At 48.2% G+C, this 19,725-nt stretch overlaps 1 protein-coding gene across 1 annotated transcript in view; it reads right to left on the bottom strand.

Moving 5' to 3' along the window:
* The window catches only part of LOC311118028 (cell adhesion molecule 3-like), a gene marked incomplete at both ends in the record, with an annotated part of 53,250 nt that overhangs the window by 26,205 nt on the left and 7,320 nt on the right, over positions 1–19,725 (bottom strand). Inside the window, one exon of the mRNA XM_084192910.1 lies at positions 265–414. Within this exon, the coding sequence (XP_084049036.1) occupies positions 265–414 (150 nt within the window). The remainder of the gene's footprint in view (positions 1–264; positions 415–19,725) is intronic.

Genomic DNA, 19,725 nt, shown 5'->3' with positions numbered 1-19,725 from the left:
ATTTATTTTATTTTATTCTAACGGTTATTTACGGAGACCGCAGTCATTTGGCTGACCAATTACCATCATCCAAAACTCCATGACCGTCACAGCCCTACTCTTAAGCTCTGTCTTTCTGTCTTTCTCTCTAACACACACACACACACACATACACACCCTCTTTCCCCTTTCCTGTCTCTCACGATCTATCACACTCCTCTTCCTCCCTTCTCTCAAAACACACACACCTCTCTCTCTCTCCCTCCCTCTCTCTCTCTCTCTCACCTCTCTTCTCTCCAAAGTACAGGGTCTGCTGGGCCGTGTTGGACCACTGCAGGGAGGAGTTGTCACTCGCCGCCACCCGGCAGGTCAGGGTCACCGTGCCACCCACAGACACCGTCTCGTCCTGGGTCACTGGCTGCAAGGGGTCATCGTCTAGGCAACACAGAGAAGAGAGGGAAACAAAGAGGTAATGTCAGTTACTGTCAGAGCTCTGGACAGGTAGGGTGTATTGTTGGCTCTGGTCAAAAGTAGTGTACTAAATAGGGAATAGGGTGCCATTTGAGACACAACCATAGAGAGGGAAAACAGACAGGAAGATAAATGGACCAGCAGTAGCCATTGGGCTTTCTATGTAAGACTGATGAGTCTATAACCAGCCGGACGAGCCAGACACACATCCTGCGAGGTACATTCACTGGCTGCCTCCCAAATGGAACCCTATTTCCCTATATAGTGCACTGCTTTGACCAGGGCCCATTGGGTGTAAGTAGTGCACTATATAGAGAATAGGGTGCCATTTGGGACTCAGTCACTGAAGGAGAGGTGTGATGAGAAGCAGGGGCGCAACTTTCACTGGGGACGGGGGGGGGGATGGGACATGACCTCCCCCACTTTCTGAAATTGTATTTTTGTCCTCCCCCCAGTTTTATCATTGTACTGAGATACAAAACGTGGCACCGTTAGGATCATGCGGACCCCTCAGAGCGGTCGGGTAGGCTGTTTTCTGGTTTCAGGAGGGAGGATTTAGGACCACACCTGTGTGAAGGCCAAGCTTTTGAAAGGCTGGCGTATAGGACCAGCATGGAAGAGATGAACAGAGGCAGCTGCTGTCTGTGTGTTGCGCTTTTTCTCAGAGTTGTAAAAGCAAGCAGAGCAGAAACTGGCTACTCTTTAGTTGACTGATCTAGCTGGCAAGGTAAATGCTGTTTGACAGATTTTTTTATTTTTATTCCTAGTGCTGAGCTAGTAGTGTAACTGACATGTTACGTTAAATAATGTTTCATCCCCTCTCCACTGAAGTGAATGAACTACTAGCAGTTAGCTAGCTAGCTAGTAGCTACCACAGCCAGTTCAGCTCTAGCTAGCCATCTGTCAGGTAGCAATATCTAACAGCTGTTGTGTGTATGGAAATGTTTTGTAGCCTTTCTTTTGTCCCATTTCAACAGAAGTACATTTGATGATGTACCATTGTACCATTAGCTAGAGCTAGTCAAAACTAGCGGCCAAACGATTGAAGACCGATATTGTGACGTTTTCTTGGCGCAATGTGAGTTTTTATTAGTTAGTATAGCAATGTAACATTATTAATTAGTCAGTTTCCCAAGCTAATTCCCTTCTTTTCAAAGATTGAAACTATTTTAAGGCAGTCTGACAAACCTCTAAAGTTTATTTACAAATTGTATCAAGGGTTGATAGAAGCTTTTCCCAATGACACAAAATATGTAAAACAAACATGTGAGGAAGACCTGGGAGATGCTATTGATGATGATACAGATGTGTTAGAACACCCTGTCATGTTCATATCATCTGACATAAATTACTGCAGTTTAAGACCATCCATAGAACGTACTATATGCCAGTGAAACTGAATATCAAGCACTCAGAAATGTTATTATTCTGCTGGAGGTGTAAAACACAAAAGGGAACATATTTGCATTTGTTATGGCCTTGTGAAGGCTGGCTGAATTCTGGCAAAGAGTATGTTCTTTTATCTCAGCATGTCTACAGATTCTCCCTTCTCCCTGTTTTTGTTTGCTTGGAAATGTTGATACTGGAGACTGTTATCAGAAGAAACTGTGTAAACTAGCATTTATAGTGGCTAAGAAATGCGTTGCCATTAATTGGAAGGTTCGTTATCATCCCACAATGGATGGCAGAAATGTCAAGTAATTTATCACAAACCTTTCCCTTGAGACATAAAAAAAAAAGATGGGAAGGAAGTTGTTGGGGAGAGAGTTGGAGTTATTAACTAGACTGGTGGCGGTCGGAGAGAGAGTTGAGTTATTGACTAGACTGGTGGGGGTCGGGGAGAGAGTTGAGTTATTGACTAGACTGGTGGGGGTCGGAGAGAGAGTTGAGATATTGACTAGTCTGGTGGGGGAGAGAGTTGAGTTATTGACTAGACTGGTGGGGGTCGGAGAGAGAGTTGAGATATTGACTAGTCTGGTGGGGGAGAGAGTTGAGTTATTGACTAGACTGGTGTGGGTCGGGGAGAGAGTTGAGTTATTGACTAGACTGGTGGGGGCCGGGGAGAGAGTTGAGTTATTGACTAGACTGGTGGGGGTCGGAGAGAGAGTGGAGTTATTGACTAGACTGGTGGGGGTCAGGGAGAGTTGAGTTATTGACTAGACTGGTGGGGGTCAGGGAGAGAGTTTAGTTATTGACTAGACTGGTGGGGGTCAGGGAGAGAGTTTAGTTATTGACTAGACTGGTGGGGGTCAGGGAGAGAGTTGAGATATTGACTAGACTGGTGGGGGTCAGGGAGAGAGTTGAGTTATTGACTAGACTGGTGGGGGTCAGGGAGAGAGTTGAGTTATTGACTAGACTGGTGGGGGTCGGAGAGAGAGTTGAGATATTGACTAGACTGGTGTGGGCAGCTCAGGCTGGCTGGTCTGGCTGAAATTTGATATAGAGGATTTCTTAATAAAGACAATCAAAAGTTAAGTCTTTGTACTTTATTTTTAAGGGTTGTTCATTTGTTAGGCTATTGGTTAAAGGTGCAACACAATATTGATTATTGAATTATCATTGACCTAGTTCAGTCTTATCAATCACTTAAACATATTTAATAATGATCTCCTACCTAGCTTGATGATTGGGGGCATTTTTGCTTACTTTTTGTTTATCTAAATAGAGACGGCTAGAAGGGCCATGGGTCATATTAGATTGTGTAGAAATGCAGGAAATTAGCTTTACATGACCCCCAGTGTCGCGAACTCTGATGCGGATGTGGTGTGAATCAAATGCAGGACACAGGAGCTAAGTCAAACCAGACTTTACTTGCATAAACAAAACGGGTCAAACCAACCCGGAGGCGAACAATACGCCACAGTGCGTAAAACACTCCAAAACCGACTGCGCACAAAACAACAGTGCGACGGTACAAAACGAGCGACTGGCAAACAGTACTGCACCAAACGACAGGAAAACAATTACACACAACACATGACAAACAAATGGAACATATAAAGGGTACCTAATCACACTAACATGGAACAGGTGTACAACAACTAGACAAAACCAAACGAACATCGAAACATACAACGGTGGCAGCTAGTACTCCGGGGACGACGACCGCCGAAGCCTGCCCGAGCAAGGAGGAGCAGCCTCGGCCGAAACCGTGACAGTACCCCCCCCTTGACGCGCGGCTCCAGCCGTGCGCCGACCCCGGCCTCGGGGACGACCAGGAGGACGCGGAGCCGGGCGCGCGGGGTGCCCCCGGTGGAACTCCGACAGGAGAGACGGGTCTAGGATGTCCCTCCGCGACACCCAGCACCGTTCCTCTGGGCCGTACCCCTCCCACTCCACGAGATACTGGAGACCCCCCATCCGACGTCTCGAGTCCAAGATGGACCGAACGGTGTTCGCCGGAGCCCCCTCGATGTCCAGTGGGGGCGGAGGAGTCTCTCCTATCTCACCTTCCTGGAGTGGACCAGCTACCACCGGCCTGAGAAGAGACACATGGAACGAGGGGTTAATATTCTTATACTCAATAGGCAGTTGTAACCTATAACACACCTCGTTCAATCTTCTCAGGACTTTAAAAGGCCACACAAACCGCCGACCCAGCTTCCGGCAGGGCAGGCGGAGGGGCAGGTTTCTGGTCGAGAGCCAGACTCGATCTCCAGGTGCGTACACCGGCCCCTCACTGCGGTGGAGATCGGCGCTCGCCTTGTGTCGACGGATGGCCCGCTGCAGATGGACGTGTGCAGCGTTCCACGTCTCCTCCGAGCGCCTCACCCACTCATCCACCGTAGGGGCCTCGATCTGGCTCTGCTGCCATGGTGCCAGAACCGGCTGGTACCCTAACACACATTGGAAAGGGGTTAGGTTGGTGGAGGAGTGGCGGAGAGAGTTTTGGGCCATCTCTGCCCAGGGAATGTACCTAGCCCACTCCTCCGGCCGGTCCTGGCAATACAACCTCAGAAACCTACCCACATCCTGGTTCACTCGTTCTACCTGCCCATTGCTCTCCGGGTGGTACCCCGAGGTAAGGCTCACCGAGACCCCCAAACGCTCCATGAACGCTCTCCAGACTTGGGAGGTAAACTGGGGGCCTCGATCAGACACTATATCCTCGGGTACCCCGTAATGCCGGAAGACGTGGGTAAATAGTGCCTCAGCGGTCTGTAGGGCAGTAGGAAGACCCGACATAGGGAGGAGACGACAGGCCTTAGAGAACCGGTCCACAACGACCAGGATGGTGGTATTCCCCTGAGAGGGGGGAAGGTCTGTCACAAAATCCACCGAGAGGTGGGACCAGGGTCATTGTGGAACGGGCAGGGGTTGTAACTTACCCCTGGGCAAGTGTCTGGGCGCCTTACACTGGGCGCACACCGAGCAGGAGGAGACATAAACCCTCACATCCCTGGCTAATGTTGGCCACCAGTACTTAGTGCTAAGACAGTGCACTGTCCAGCCAATACCCGGATGTCCAGAGGAGGGTGACGTGTGAGCCCAGTAAATGAGTCGATCCCGAACCTCGAGCGGAACGTACGTCCAACCCACAGGACACTGTGGAGGGCTAGGGTCGGCACGCAACGCCCGCTCGATTTCAGCATCGACCTCCCACACAACCGGTGCCACTAGACAAGACGCCGGTAGTATGGGAGTAGGCTCAACGGACCTCTCCTCTGTGTCATACCGCCGGGACAGAGCATCTGCCTTACTGTTCTGGGACCCAGGGATGTACGTGATCTTAAATACGAACCTGGCTAGAAACATGTTCCACCGAGCCTGGCGAGGGTTCAGTCTCCTAGCTGCCCGGATGTACTCCAGGTTCCGATGGTCAGTCAAAATGAGGAAAGGGTGTTGAGCCCCCTCAAGCCAATGCCTCCACACCTTAAGGGCCTGTACCACAGCTAACAGCTCCCTGTCCCCGACGTCATAATTTCGCTCCGCCGGGCTGAGCTTTTTAGAGTAGAAAGCACAGGGGCGGAGTTTAGGTGGCGTGCCGGACCGTTGAGAAAGAACGGCCCCTATACCGGCCTCAGACGCGTCCACCTCAACCTGAAAGGGTAAGGCGGGATCCGGATGCGCCAGCACCGGAGCCGAAGTAAACAGGTCCTTCAGTTTCCCAAAAGCCCTGTCCGCCTCAGCTGACCACTGCAGGCGCACCGGACCACCCTTCAGAAGAGGTGCCACCTGTCCAAAACCCCGGATAAACCTCCGGTAGTAATTCGCAAAGCCCAAGAACTGCTGCACCTCTTTAACAGTGGTTGGGGTTTGCCAATTACGCACGGCTGACACACGGTCCACCTCCATCTTCACCCCTGACGCGGACAACCGATAACCCAAAAAGGAGACCGACTCCTGAAAAAACAGACATTTCTCTGCCTTGACATACAGGTCGTGCTCCAACAGCCTCCTCAATACACGACGCACCAGGGCTACATGCTCGGCTCGGGTAGAAGAGTACACTAGAATGTCATCAATGTACACGACCACACCTTGCCCCTGCATATCCCGGAAGATCTCATCCACGAAGGATTGGAAGACTGACGGAGCATTCATCAACCCGTATGGCACGACGAGATACTCGTAATGACCCGAAGTGGTACTAAATGCTGTTTTCCATTCGTCGCCCTCCCTAATGCGCACCAAGTTATACGCGCTCCTGAGATCCAGTTTTGTGAAAAACCGCGCTCCGTGCAATGACTCCGTCATGGTCGCAATCAGAGGGAGTGGATAACTGTACTTCACAGTAATCTGATTGATACCACGGTAATCAATGCACGGGCGCAACCCTCCATCTTTTTTCTTCACAAAAAAGAAGCTAGAGGACGCAGGGGAAGTGGAGGGCCGTATGTATCCCTGTCTCAAGGATTCGGCTATGTAAGTCTCCATAGCCTTTCTCTCCTCTTGAGACAAGGGATACACGTGGCTCCGTGGGAGCGCTGCTCCTGCCTGGAGGTCTATCGCACAATCCCCCTGTCTGTGAGGAGGCAGCTGCGTCGCCCTCGCTTTACTGAACACAAGTGCCAAATCCCCATATTCAGGTGGAATGTGCAATGCGGGCACTTGGTTTGGACTTTCCACCGAGGTCGCCCCCACGGAAACACCCAGATATCGCCCCTCACACTGAGCATACCACTCCTTGAGAGCTCTCTGTTGCCACGAAATGGCAGGATTATGGGTACTTAACCAGGGAATTCCCAGCACCACCGGGTACGCAGGGGAGTCGATCAGATATAGCTGAATAGTCTCCTCATGACCCCCCTGCGTACACATCCTAAGTGGTGCTGTGACTTCCCTAATCAACCCCGACCCCAACGGGCGGCTATCTAAAGCATGAACGGGAAAAGGATCGTCAACAGGCAGGAGGGGAATCCCTAAATCTAAACAAAACTTCCGATCAACAAAATTCCCAGCTGCGCCTGAATCTACTAGCGCCTTATGCTGGGAATGAGGTGCAACCTGTGGAAAACTAACAGGTATACAAAAGTGCACAACAGAGAGCTCTGGGTAAGTGGGGCGTCTACTCACCTGGGAATGCTCCCCAGTGTGTGGCCTGTTGTCCCCTCCTCCTGGAGACCCTCCCCAGCACCTGGCCGCAGTGTGCCCTCCACGGCCGCAATTGGTGCAGGGGACAGCCCCCCTCGGGCTCCTTCTCCTCCTCTCTCTAGCGCCAGCACCCCCGAGCTCCATAGGGCTCGGCTCGGAGGTGCTGGAGGATGGAATGGACGGACCCCACTCGGAACGTCCACCGGTGGCCAGCAGGGTGTCAAGACGGATGGACATGTCGACCAACTGGTCGAAGGTGAAATTGGTGTCCCTGCAGGCCAACTCACGCTGAACGTCCTCCCGTAGGCTACATCGAAAATGATCGATGAGGGCCCGTTCATTCCACCCTGTATCTGCCGCTAGAGTCCGGAACTCCAGTGCGAACGCCTGTGCGCTCCTCCTCCCCTGTCGGAGGTAGTATAGACGCTCCCCCGCCGCTTTGCCCTCAGGTGGATGGTCGAACACGGCCTTGAAGCGACGGGAGAACTCCGCGTAGGAGATGGTGGTGGCGTCTATCCTCCTCCACTCGGCGTTGGCCCATTCCAACGCCTTGCCCGTGAGACAGGAGATGAGGGCGGAAACGCTCTCGTGTCCCGAGGGCACCGGGTGTACAGTGGCCAGGTAGAGCTCCACCTGCAGGAGGAACCCCTGACACCCGGCAGCTGTGCCGTCATACGCCCTCGGGAGCGAGAGCCGAATCCCACTGGGTTCCGGGCCTGGGACGGGCGGACCGACCGATGGTGGTGGTAAGGTAGGTGGGGGTGTGGGTACCCCTCTGGACTCCCATCGGTGCAGGGTGTTGATGACGTCCTGCAGAGCGGTCCCCAGTTGTCGGATCTGGTCATCCTGGCCACGGACGTGCTCCTCCAGCGACTCAGGTGCTGCTGTTGCTCCTGCTGATTCCATCTTAAGGTGTGTAATTCTGTCGCGAACTCTGATGCGGATGTGGTGTGAATCAAATGCAGGACACAGGAGCTAAGTCAAACCAGACTTTACTTGCATAAACCAAAATAACAAAAATGGGTCAAACCAACCCGGAGGCGAACAATACGCCACAGTGCGTAAAACACTCCAAAACCGACTGCGCACAAAACAACAGTGCGACGGTACAAAATGAGCGACTGGCAAACAGTACTGCACCAAACGACAGGAAAACAATTACACACAACACATGACAAACAAATGGAACATATAAAGGGTACCTAATCACACTAACATGGAACAGGTGTACAACAACTAGACAAAACCAAACGAACATCGAAACATACAACGGTGGCAGCTAGTACTCCGGGGACGACGACCGCCGAAGCCTGCCCGAGCAAGGAGGAGGAGCAGCCTCGGCCGAAACCGTGACACCCAGAGTTAATGATACTGTGTTTCAAGTTTTATTGTCACATGCACAAGTACAGTGAAATGCCTTTCTTGCAAACTCAAAACCCAACAATGCAATAATCAATAACAATGTAATACTAGAAAAAAAGAAACGAAAAACACGAGAAATAAGAAGAAATATGAAGAACACAATAAGTAAGTAAGCATACTATATACACAAGGTCAGTTCCAATACCATATTTACAATGTGCAGGGATACTGGCGTGATGGAGGTAGATATGTATAGGGGTAAGGTGACTAGGCAACAGGATATAAGATAAACAGAGTAGCAGCAGCTTGTCTGTGAGTGGGTGTGCGTGTGTGTAGATCCAGTATAAATGTATGTGCATGTAATGTGTGAGTGAGAAGATGATGGAGTGACAGTGTGTGTAGGGCACTGTGAGTGTGCATAGAGACAAAAATACAAATGAAAAGGTCAATGAGGATACAAGGTTAACTCAGATAGTCTGTGTAGCTATTATGTCAGCTATTTATCAGTCTTATTGCTTGGGGATAGAAGCTGTTCAAGAGCCTGTTGGTGCCAGACTTGATGCACCGGTACCGCCTGCCATGCGGAAGCAGAGAGAATAGTCTATGGCTTGGGTGGTTGGAGTCTTTAACGATTTTCCAGGCCTTCCTACCACACCGCCTGATATAGATGTCCTGAATGGCAGGGAGCTCAGCCCCAGGGATGTACTGGGCTGTCCGCACCACCATCTGTAGAGCCATGTGATAGAGGGCGGTGCTATTGCCATACCAGGCGGTGATGCAACCAGTCAAAATGCTCTCAATGTAGCTGTAGAACTTTTTGAGGATTTGAGGGCCCATGCCAAACTTTTTCAACCTCCTGAGGGGAAGAGGCGCTGTCGTGTCTTCTTCACAACTGTGCACGTGTGTTTTGGACCATTTAAAGTCTTTAATGATTTGGACACCGAGGAACTTGAAGTTCTCGACCTGCTCCACTGCGGCCCGTCGATGTGAATGTGGGCATGCTCCAGGATCCAGCTGCAGAGGTATGTGTTCAGACCCAGAGTCTTAAGCTTGTGCACTATGTAGGGAATAGGGTGCCATTTGGGACAAACTTCTAGTGTACACAACAATAACATTGGTTGAGATACTGTATGTGATTAGGCAAATACACTAAAAAGTAACTGTGAAATGTACAGCATCTCCTTATGATGTTATTCTAATACCGTTGATATGTTGTCAATCTGTCTGACGAAATGTTCACTCGCTATAATGTTTCATGTTTGCTGGACACATAATACCCCTTAATTACAGAGAAGGATTAACTAGACCACAAATGTACGTGGCTAAGTCCCAAATGACACACTCTTCCCTTTAGGGTAAAAAGCAGTGCACTATAAAGGGAACAGGATACCATTTGGGATGCATCCCATATATAGAACCAGACATGCCTCAAAGAAAGCTGCTCACCTCTGTAAATATGGCATTTAATAAATAGTCTAATTAGAACAAAAGATGTCAGCGGTAGACACTTTTCAATTCACAGTGTAGCGCTATCACATCCTCCCACCGACAGTGATATATCTTTTTTTTCTACTTCTTGAAGAACATCTGTGTGTTCTAAGTGTTCCATAGCGGAACTCCGATCGGGACATGAAAGAGGAAATGCAAGCAAACAACATTACACGCTTTTAAGAATTCCTTTAGTATTGCTGTAATAACTCCCACTTCCCCCCCCTACCCTGGAAGAAAGTGGCCTGTTTTCCAATTGCTCTTTCTTCCTCAGTGAGTAGTCTACGGGGTTGAATCCTAATAATCGTGCCTTTCTTTCTCCAAAAGTGTGCACTTGTTCTCTTCCCTTCATGACTGGTATATGGAAATTCAACTGTAGTCTACACATGCTTGCACTAATACAGTGGGGGTAGTGAACGAGTTAGTACAGACTTCAGGAGGAAGGAGAGATTATTGGAACTCAACCACGGCTTGCAGCATATATGATATGTTCCTGAACAGAAACCTAACCTGTCTCTCCAGGAGCTGTCCTGACTATTGTGAGTGTTACAAGGACATGAAAGAGGAGAGATTTCTCCTTGGTAGACAGGAGTTAAATGCTGTTGCTTTCTCTTCTCTTCTCCTCTCCACACACACACACACACACACACACACACACACACAGCTGTGCGTTTAAGGAAGACACAGATATTTAAAGAAACACAATTTACAGTTTCTCAACGCAGCGTGAACGAAGTGACAACCAGGAGGTTGAGAGAGAGGCAGGGGGAGGGAGAGAGAGAGACAAAAAGGGGTGAGGTGAGATAGCTTCAGGGGTGAGGTGAGAGGGCTTCAGGGGTGATGTGAGGGCTTAAGGGGTGAGGTGAGAGGGCTTAAGGGGTGAGGTGAGAGGGCTTCAGGGGTGAGGTGAGAGGGCTTCAGGGGTGAGGTGAGATGGCTTCAGGGGTTAGGTGAGAGGGCTTCAGGGGTTAGGTGAGAGGGCTTCAGGGGTTAGGTGAGAGGGCTTCAGGGGTGAGGTGAGAGGGCTTCAGGGGTGAGGTGAGAGGGCTTCAGGGGTGAGGTGAGAGGGCTTCAGGCTCAGAGATCAAATAGATAGTTAATAAACACTGTCCAAAGAACAGACAGTGAAATATCCCTTTCATTTCTCCATTTCCATTTCCTCTCCTCTCCTCTCCATCCATCTGTCTCTTTCCATCTTTTCCACCTTCCTCCATCTGTCTTTCTCGTCTCATATTTTCCCTCCAGTCCTCTTTCAATACTCTGCCCTTCTGTCAACTTTTCTTCCCATCTATTCAACCAGCCCCAGCCCACTCCTCAGTTTAAAAAAACCAACTGTCTCTCCTTCCGTATCACATTCCCGTCATCTCTCTAGGAATAATATCCACTGTAAGGCCCCAAAGGCGAATCCTCATGCGGTAAACGGGTGATTTACCGATTAAAAAGAAGCACAGAGAAGAGTATAAACAAGATAAGAGACACAGTACACCTGCTACAGTCTAATGATACCATCCATGACGAAGCCGGCTGTCATGCTTGTGCCGATGCTTAGATCTGGTTCAGAAACACAGCTAAACAGTGTGGCTGTGACAACATCTTCATATTTCATCCAGCACAAAGCAACATAGCAGCCCCCCCCTTTCTCTACCCTCACTCTTCAGCTGTCCTCCTATTTGGTTTGATTGATTCATCCTGTTGATTGATTCATCCTCTTGATTTACTGCATAACAGATTGGGTTTGATTGATTCATCCTGTTGATTGATTCATCCTCTTGATTTACTGCATAACAGATTGGGTTTGGTTGATTCATCCTGTTGATTGATTCATCCTATTGATTTACTGCATAACAGAGATTGGGTTTGGTTGATTCATCCTGTTGATTGATTCATCCTGTTGATTTACTGCATAACAGAGATTGGGTTTGGTTGATTCATCCTGTTGATTGATTCATCCTGTTGATTGATTCATCCTGTTGATTTACTGCATAAGAGAGATTGGGTTTGGTCTGCATTTGAAGCTACTCTATCTGAAACTGGTATTCAGCAATTATATTCAAATCAATGGCTATATATTTTTAATTTGTACCAAAAATGAATGAATCACAGATTGCCCCTTTAAGAGTTGTTCATTTCATTTGGTTTGGACCAACAAACTGTACCGCAGTGTTTTCCAATCCTGTTTCCTAAAACAGTTTTTGACCTAGAACTAAAGAAACACTGCTGTACTGAATGCTAGCCCCACCCTGACTCCTATCACAAACAAATGGATTCTCTGTATGACTCTCAAATCCCTCCTTTATCAATCCTCCAACCCATGTGGTTGGCCGTTTCTGGAGCCGCGATCATCCCACCCACCCGATCGCCACCCCTCACCCTCTCTCTGCCTGTCAAACATCGTTAGCTCACAGCCCATCCCCCCCGAGTCTCAAGCAGTATGGCGCAAAACCACCCCACCCTGGAACTAGCCCCAATGTCAGAAAAGGAGAGAGGAGCGGGAGAAAAAGAGAAAGAGAGAGAGAGAGAGAGAAGAAAGAATGCCTTGGCAAATATACTGACTGCTCCTGCCAATAAACCACTTAAAGAAATAAGAAGTAAATGACTGTGAGGCCGGAGTTATGAGATCTATATATCAGTCAAAGGTAATAGAGCTCCTCAAAATACCCAAATCACAAAACTATAGTCTGCTCTGTTTCTCTGTCTGTCTCTCTGTCTCTCGATATTACAATTTTAGTCATTTAGCAGATGCTCTTATCCAGAGCAACTTACAGTAGTGAGTGTATACATTTTCATACCTTTTCATATATATATATATATATCTCCCACTATAGCATTCTCTTCACATACTGTATATGTCTCTCCCTATCTCTCTCTTTTTCTATCGCTCTATCTACGTTGTATTCCCAGAAACACGAGGACACTGGGAGTGACATGAGAATGCAAAGGACAGGAGGGATGTCCCTATAGACATCTGAGGAAGGATACATAGAGGAGAGTGAAAACAGAGATAATAGTTATAGTAAAAAGGGAAGATGGAGCATCTCTCTCTCTCTCTCTCTCTCATGCTAAAACAGCATCACACAAACAGAGAGAGCAGACCCTGGCCACGGCAATCAGCAAACCACAACCAGAACAAACCAGTCCAGTCCAGCACACCCAGAACAGAGCATGCTGCAAGCCACAACTGCTCACCCAGAGAATCTGTTCTATATACCATTTCCAATCCACAGCATCAAACCCAGACTAATATACTAGTACACAATAAAAACAACACTGTTTACCTCAACACCAACCCAAGATCAGGGCCGGTATTCATAAAGAGTACTGATCTAGGATCTGGTCCTCCCTGTCCATGTAATCTAATACATTATGATCTAAAAGGCTAAACGGATCCTAGATCAGTACTCTACAGTCTCAGAGCACACAACCCAGTAAAGAAAACCAAACGCTGTCCCAAAACGTCAAACTCCAAATTCTAGAACATGATTTAAACCGATAGAGCTCTCACCGCTATCACAGACCCAGATGAGAATGTGGTAGAAGTCAAGTCAAGTAATAAAGACTGAACATTCCAAAACAACATCGGTAGCAGCAGCAGATCGTAGCGGAACAACACAACTAGGCTCCAAACAGACAGAAGATTACCTCACATGGTTTAAAGACTATAGCACAACAAACCAACACAACCCACAGACTCATGATAATATATATAATGTATATGTCATAACAACATGAGAATAGCTTTGAATATTGAGAAGTGCAACATGAATAAATCACAATATTGTTTTTAAAATATTAATTGAAGAGAGGAAAGAATGAGGCGTCACAGATAAACCCTCATCCTTCGTTTCACCAAAGACACATCTGCCTAAAGGAGGAATGCTTTGGTTGTATCATGGTTGCCTTTCAGTCATTGAGATAAAATAGAGTACTGTATACACTACTGAAACTAGCTAGAGATACTCAAGCTAGCCTCAGGCACATGTATCAATGAACTGCAGACGGGAACATGCTACTCATTAGATTAATCATAAGTAACTTAATGTTCAATTATGTTCATTTATTAAAATGTTGCTAAATTATGCTAATAGCATCAAATTGAAAGATTACCTAATAAAAAGGTAGGAAATGGTTCATGATGATCAAATTAAACTACAGATGTAGAGTGAGTGGATGAGTGAGTGAGTGAGTGAGTGTGCGTGAGTGAGTGAGAGAGTGTGCGTGAGTGAGTGAGAGAGTGCGTGAGAGAGTGCGTGAGTGAGTGAGTGAGTGAGTGAGTGAGTGAGTGAGTGAGTGAGTGAGTGAGTGAGTGAGTGAGTGAGTGAGTGAGTGCGTGCGTGAGTATTTTTGCGCGAGCGAGCTGGAGATTTTGTTATTCACAAAGAGAGATACTAACTACATAGACCAACTGACAGTAATTGAGGGTTAGGACTGGAGACCTAGTATCCATTGTTTAGAAGCACTCCTATTATTGAGAAGAACAATCAAATTACACTTGACATGCTCAAATGGTCCTCTCGAAAATTGGGGGCGAGGCGCACCTCATCTCGGGCTAGTCAATCTTACGGCAGAGTAAATGTCATATTGACTAGTCTATTCAAGGAGTATGTCTGAGTAGAAATGTGAAAATGTTGGAAGAAGAGTTAAATTGGTCGTGTTCCAAGGAGGACCTGGACTACATGCCCGTTAATAAAGTATTTGATTAATTCTCACTTTCTCTGACCGGGTTTTCCTCCTCCAACAGAGAGAGTCTGAAGAGCTTTTTAATTACACTGCGCTTCAGGTTGTGTCCCGAATGGCACCGCATTCAAATCAAATCAAATTTTATTTGTCACATGCGCCGAATACAACAGGTGTAGACCTTACAGTGAAATGCTTACTTACAAACCCTTAACCAACAATGCAGTTCAAGAAATAGAGTTAAGAAAATATTTACTAAATAACCTAAAGTATAAAATAAAAAGTAACAATTAAATTACAAAACAATAACGAGGCTATATACAGGAAGTACAGGTTAGTCAATGTGCGGGGGTACAGGTTAGTCAATGTGCGGGGGTACAGGTTAGTCAATGTGCGGGGGTACAGGTTAGTCAATGTGCAGGGGTACAGGTTACACCAAGTCACTTGGCTCTGTCATATCCTCACATGGTCTCTCCTATCATTGCTACGCAGACGACACACAATTACATTTCTCCTTTCCCCCTTCTGATAACCAGGTGGCGAATCGCATCTCTGCATGTCTGGCAGATATCAGTGTGGATGTCGGATCACCACCTCAAGCTGAACCTCGGCAAGACGGAGCTGCTCTTCCTCCCGGGGAAGGACTGCCTGCTCCATGATCTCGCCATCACGGTTGACAACTCCATTGTGTCCTCCTCCCAGAGTGCAAAGAACCTTGGCGTGACCCTGGACAACACCCTGTCGTTCCCCGCTAACATCAAAGCAGTGACCCGATCCTGCAGGTTCATGCTCTACAACATTCGCAGAGTACAACCCTACCTTACACAGAAAGCGGCACAGGTCCTAATCCAGGCACTTGTCATCTCCCGTCTGGATTACTGCAACTCGCTGTTGGCTGGGCTCCCTGCCTGTGCCATTAAACCCCTACAACTTATCCAGAACGCTGCAGCCCATCTGGTGTTCAACCTTCCCAAGTTCTCTCATGTCACCCCGACCTCCGCACACTCCACTGGCTTCCAGTTGAGGCTTGCATCTACTACAAGACCATGGTGCTTGCCTACGGAGCTGTGAGGGGAACGGCACCTCCTTACCTTCAGGCTCTGATCAGACCCTACACCCAAACGAGGGCACTACGTTCATCCACCTCTGGCCTGCTAGCCCCCCTACCTCTACGGAAGCACAGTTCCCGCTCAGCCCAGTCAAAGCTATTTGCTGCTCTGGCACCCCAATGGTGGAACAAGCTCCCCCACGACGCCAGGACAGCGGAGTCACTGACCACCTTCTGGAGACACTTGAAACGCTACCTCTTTAAGGAATACCTGGAATAGTATAAAAGTAATCCTTCTTCCCCCCTCCCCCACCTATAAAAAAAAGAAAAAAGTGGTTATCCCACTGGCTATCATAAGCTGAACGCACCAATTTGTAAGTCGCTCTGGATAAGAGCGTCTGCTAAATGACGTAAATGTAAAAAGGTTAGTCAATGTGCGGGGGTACAGGTTAGTCAATGTGCGGGGGTACAGGTTAGTCAATGTGGGGGGGTACAGGTTAGTCAATGTGCTGGGGTACAGGTTAGTCAATGTGCGGGGGTACAGGTTAGTCAATGTGCGGGGGTACAGGTTAGTCAATGTGCGGGGGTACAGGTTAGTCAATGTGCGGGGGTACAGGTTAGTCAATGTGCGGGGGTACAGGTTAGTCAATGTGCGGGGGTACAGGTTAGTCAATGTGCGGGGGTACAGGTTAGTCGAGGTAGTTTGTACATGTAGGTTGGGGTAAAGTGACTATGCATAGATAATAAACAGCGAGTAGCAGCAGTGTAAAAAAACAAAGGGGGGGGGGGGGGGGTCAATGTAAATAGTGATTGCTCTGGTCAAAAGTAGTGAACTAAATAGGGACAGGGTGCCATTTGGGATGAACCCTCAGGCTGTAGGAAATGGAGTGTCCTAGGACATCAGTTTATAAAAAAATGTAATGGTAAATGTTACATATCAAATGCTCCAGTGTTATGCACACAGAGAGACGGCCTTCTCACCTTCCAGCCAACAGGAATTCTGTTTGAACAATAAAATGATTTGAGGGCTTCAAATAAGAATGTGAGTCTGAGTTTCTCTGTGCCTGTATTCGAAGCACACATTTATGGAATGATGAGCATGTTTAAACCATAGAACAAGAGAATGAGAGAGCGAGAGAGAGAGAGAGAGAGAACGAGAGAGAGAGAGGGAGAGACAGAGAGAGAGAGAGAGAGGGGGGGACAGAGAGAGAGGGGGGGGGGGACAGAGAGGGGGGGCAGAGAGAGCGAGAGGGGGGGGACTGAGAGAGAGAGAGAGAGAGAGAGAGAGAGAGAGAGAGAGAGAGAGAGAGAGAGAGAGAGGGAGGGACTGAGAGAGTGGGGAGAGAGAGAGGAGGACTGAGAGGAGAGAGAGAGAGAAAGAGAGAGAGAGAGAGAGAGAGAGAGAGAGAGAGAGAGAGAGAGAGAGAGAGAGAGAGAGAGAGTTGAGAGGGGGACTGAGAGAAGGAGAAAGAGAGAGAGGGAGGGACTGAGAGAGAATTGAGAGGGGGGACTGAGAAGGAGAGAGAGGGAAGGAGGGACTGAGAGAGAATTGAGAGGGGGGACTGAGAGAGTGGGGAGAGAGAGGGAGGGACTGAGAGATGATTGAGAGGGGGGACTGAGAAGGAGAGAGAGGGAAGGAGGGACTGAGAGAGAATTGAGAGGGGGGACTGAGAGAGTGGGGAGAGAGAGGGAGGGACTGATAGAGAATTGAGAGGGGGGAAAGAGAGAATTGAGAGGGGGGACAGAGAGTGGGGAAAGAGAGAGGGAGGGACAGAGAGAATTGAGAGGGGGGACTGAGAGAGTGGGGAGAGAGAGAGAGGGAGGGACAGAGAGAATTGAGAGGGGGACAGAGAAGGAGAGAGAGAGAGAGGGAGGGACTGAAAGAGAATTGAGAGGGGGGACAGAGAGAATTGAGAGGGGGGACAGAGAGAGTGGGGAGAGAGAGGGGGGGACTGAGAGAGAATTGAGAGGGGGGACTGAGAGAGTGGGGAGAGAGACACGGAGGGACTGAGAGAGAATTGAGAGGGGGGACTGAGAGAGTGGGGAGAGAGAGGGGGAGGGACTGAGAGAGAATTGAGAGGGGGGACAGAGAGGGAGGGACTGAGAGAGAATTGAGAGGGGGGACTGAGAGAGAATTGAGAGGGGGGACAGAGAGTGGGGAGAGAGAGAGGGAGGGACTGAGAGAGAATTGAGAGGGGGGACAGAGAGAATTGAGAGGGGGGACAGAGAGTGGGGAGAGAGAGACGGAGGGACTGAGAGAGAATTGAGAGGGGGGACTGAGAGAGAATTGAGAGGGGGGACTGAGAGAGAATTGAGAGGGGGGACTGAGAGAGTGGGGAGAGAGAGGGAGGGACTGAGAGATAATTGAGAGGGGGGACTGAGAGAGAATTGAGAGGGGGACTGAGAGAGTGGGGAGAGAGAGGGAGGGACTGAGAGAGAATTGAGAGGGGGGACAGAGAGAATTGAGAGGGGGGACTGAGAGAGTGGGGCGAGAGAGAGAGAGAAAGGAACTGAGAGAGAATTGAGAGGGGGGACAGAGAGAATTGAGAGGGGGGACTGAGAGAGTGGGGAGAGAGAGAGGGAGGGACTGAGAGAGAATTGAGAGGGGGGACTGAGAAAAGGAGAGAGAGAAGGAGAGGGAGAGGGAGGGACTGAGAGCGTGAGAGAGCAAGATAGAGCGACTTAGTGTTTGTCTTCGTGTGTGCGAGCACAGAGAGGATTTCAAATAATGTGCCTAGTAGGCTGTGACAGCGACAGTGAATGAAAAAGATGAGTGTGTGTGGTAGATGTTCATGCAGGGATAAGAGGCTTATGAGGGGAGCATATTATTTTCTAAGTAAATGTCATTAATTTTAATTAGCTGTATATGTAACATGTACACCTGGAATGAATGTAATGCCTTGTACTGTATATATAGTGGGTAGAAGAGGTGAAACGACTGGAGGGTGATTACAATAACACAAAATGATATTCACACAATGCTGTCTCTTTTTAGATGGTGTCATATTCTCCCTCTCTGCTGCATTCATCAACATGCACCTCACTGGGTTTACATCATACACTCATCAAGACACATCAGAGAGGTATATTGGTGATTTAAACCACACATTGATGCACTCACAAAGCACTGTCGTCATCAGAGAAGCATATTGATGAGTTTCACCACTATCAAACGTCCTAATCAGAAATACATTTTTGGTTAGTTTATCCACAAAGTGATGCTTTCATTGAAAAATAATATTGGTGAGTTAGGCCTACAGCACAAAGCATTTCTTTCAAAAAGTAATATTGATAAGTCAAACCACACATTGACAACCTCATCAAAAAAGCCCATTGATGACTGAGTTCCCCCATACAACCACGCTTTCATCAGAAAAGCACAACCGAACCGTGGTAAACAACAACACAGCTATGCATTCATTGGACAGAGGAAACACTCTGGGGAACCCTGCACTAACGGAGAAATACTTCAATCAATACAAACACTGTGCTGAGGCCCACGATACAGCCATCCAATCAATACAAACACTGTGCTGAGGCCCACGATACAGCCATCCAATCAATACAAACACTGTGCTGAGGCCCACGATACAGCCATCCAATCAATACAAACACTGTGCTGAGGTCCATGATACAGCCATCCAATCAATACAAACACTGTGCTGAGGTCCACGATACAGCCATCCAATCAATACAAACACTGTGCTGAGGTCCACGATACAGCCATCCAATCAATACAAACACTGTGCTGAGGTCCACGATACAGCCATCTAATCAATACAAACACTGTGCTGAGGTCCACAATACAGCCATCCAATCAATACAAACACTGTGCTGAGGTCCACAATACAGCCATCCAATCAATACAAACACTGTGCTGAGGTCCACGATACAGCCATCCAATCAATACAAACACTGTGCTGAGGTCCACGATACAGCCATCCAATCAATACAAACACTGTGCTGAGGTCCATGATACAGCCATCCAATCAATACAAACACTGTGCTGAGGTCCACAATACAGCCATCCAATCAATACAAACACTGTGCTGAGGTCCACGATACAGCCATCCAATCAATACAAACACTGTGCTGAGGTCCACGATACAGCCATCCAATCAATACAAACACTGTGCTGAGGTCCACGATACAGCCATCCAATCAATACA

Source organism: Coregonus lavaretus, assembly GCF_964263955.1.
Source record: "Coregonus lavaretus genome assembly, contig: HAP1_SCAFFOLD_1729, whole genome shotgun sequence".
Classification (NCBI taxonomy): Eukaryota; Metazoa; Chordata; class Actinopteri; order Salmoniformes; family Salmonidae; genus Coregonus; species Coregonus lavaretus.
This window is presented reverse-complemented; position numbering and strand designations above follow the sequence as displayed.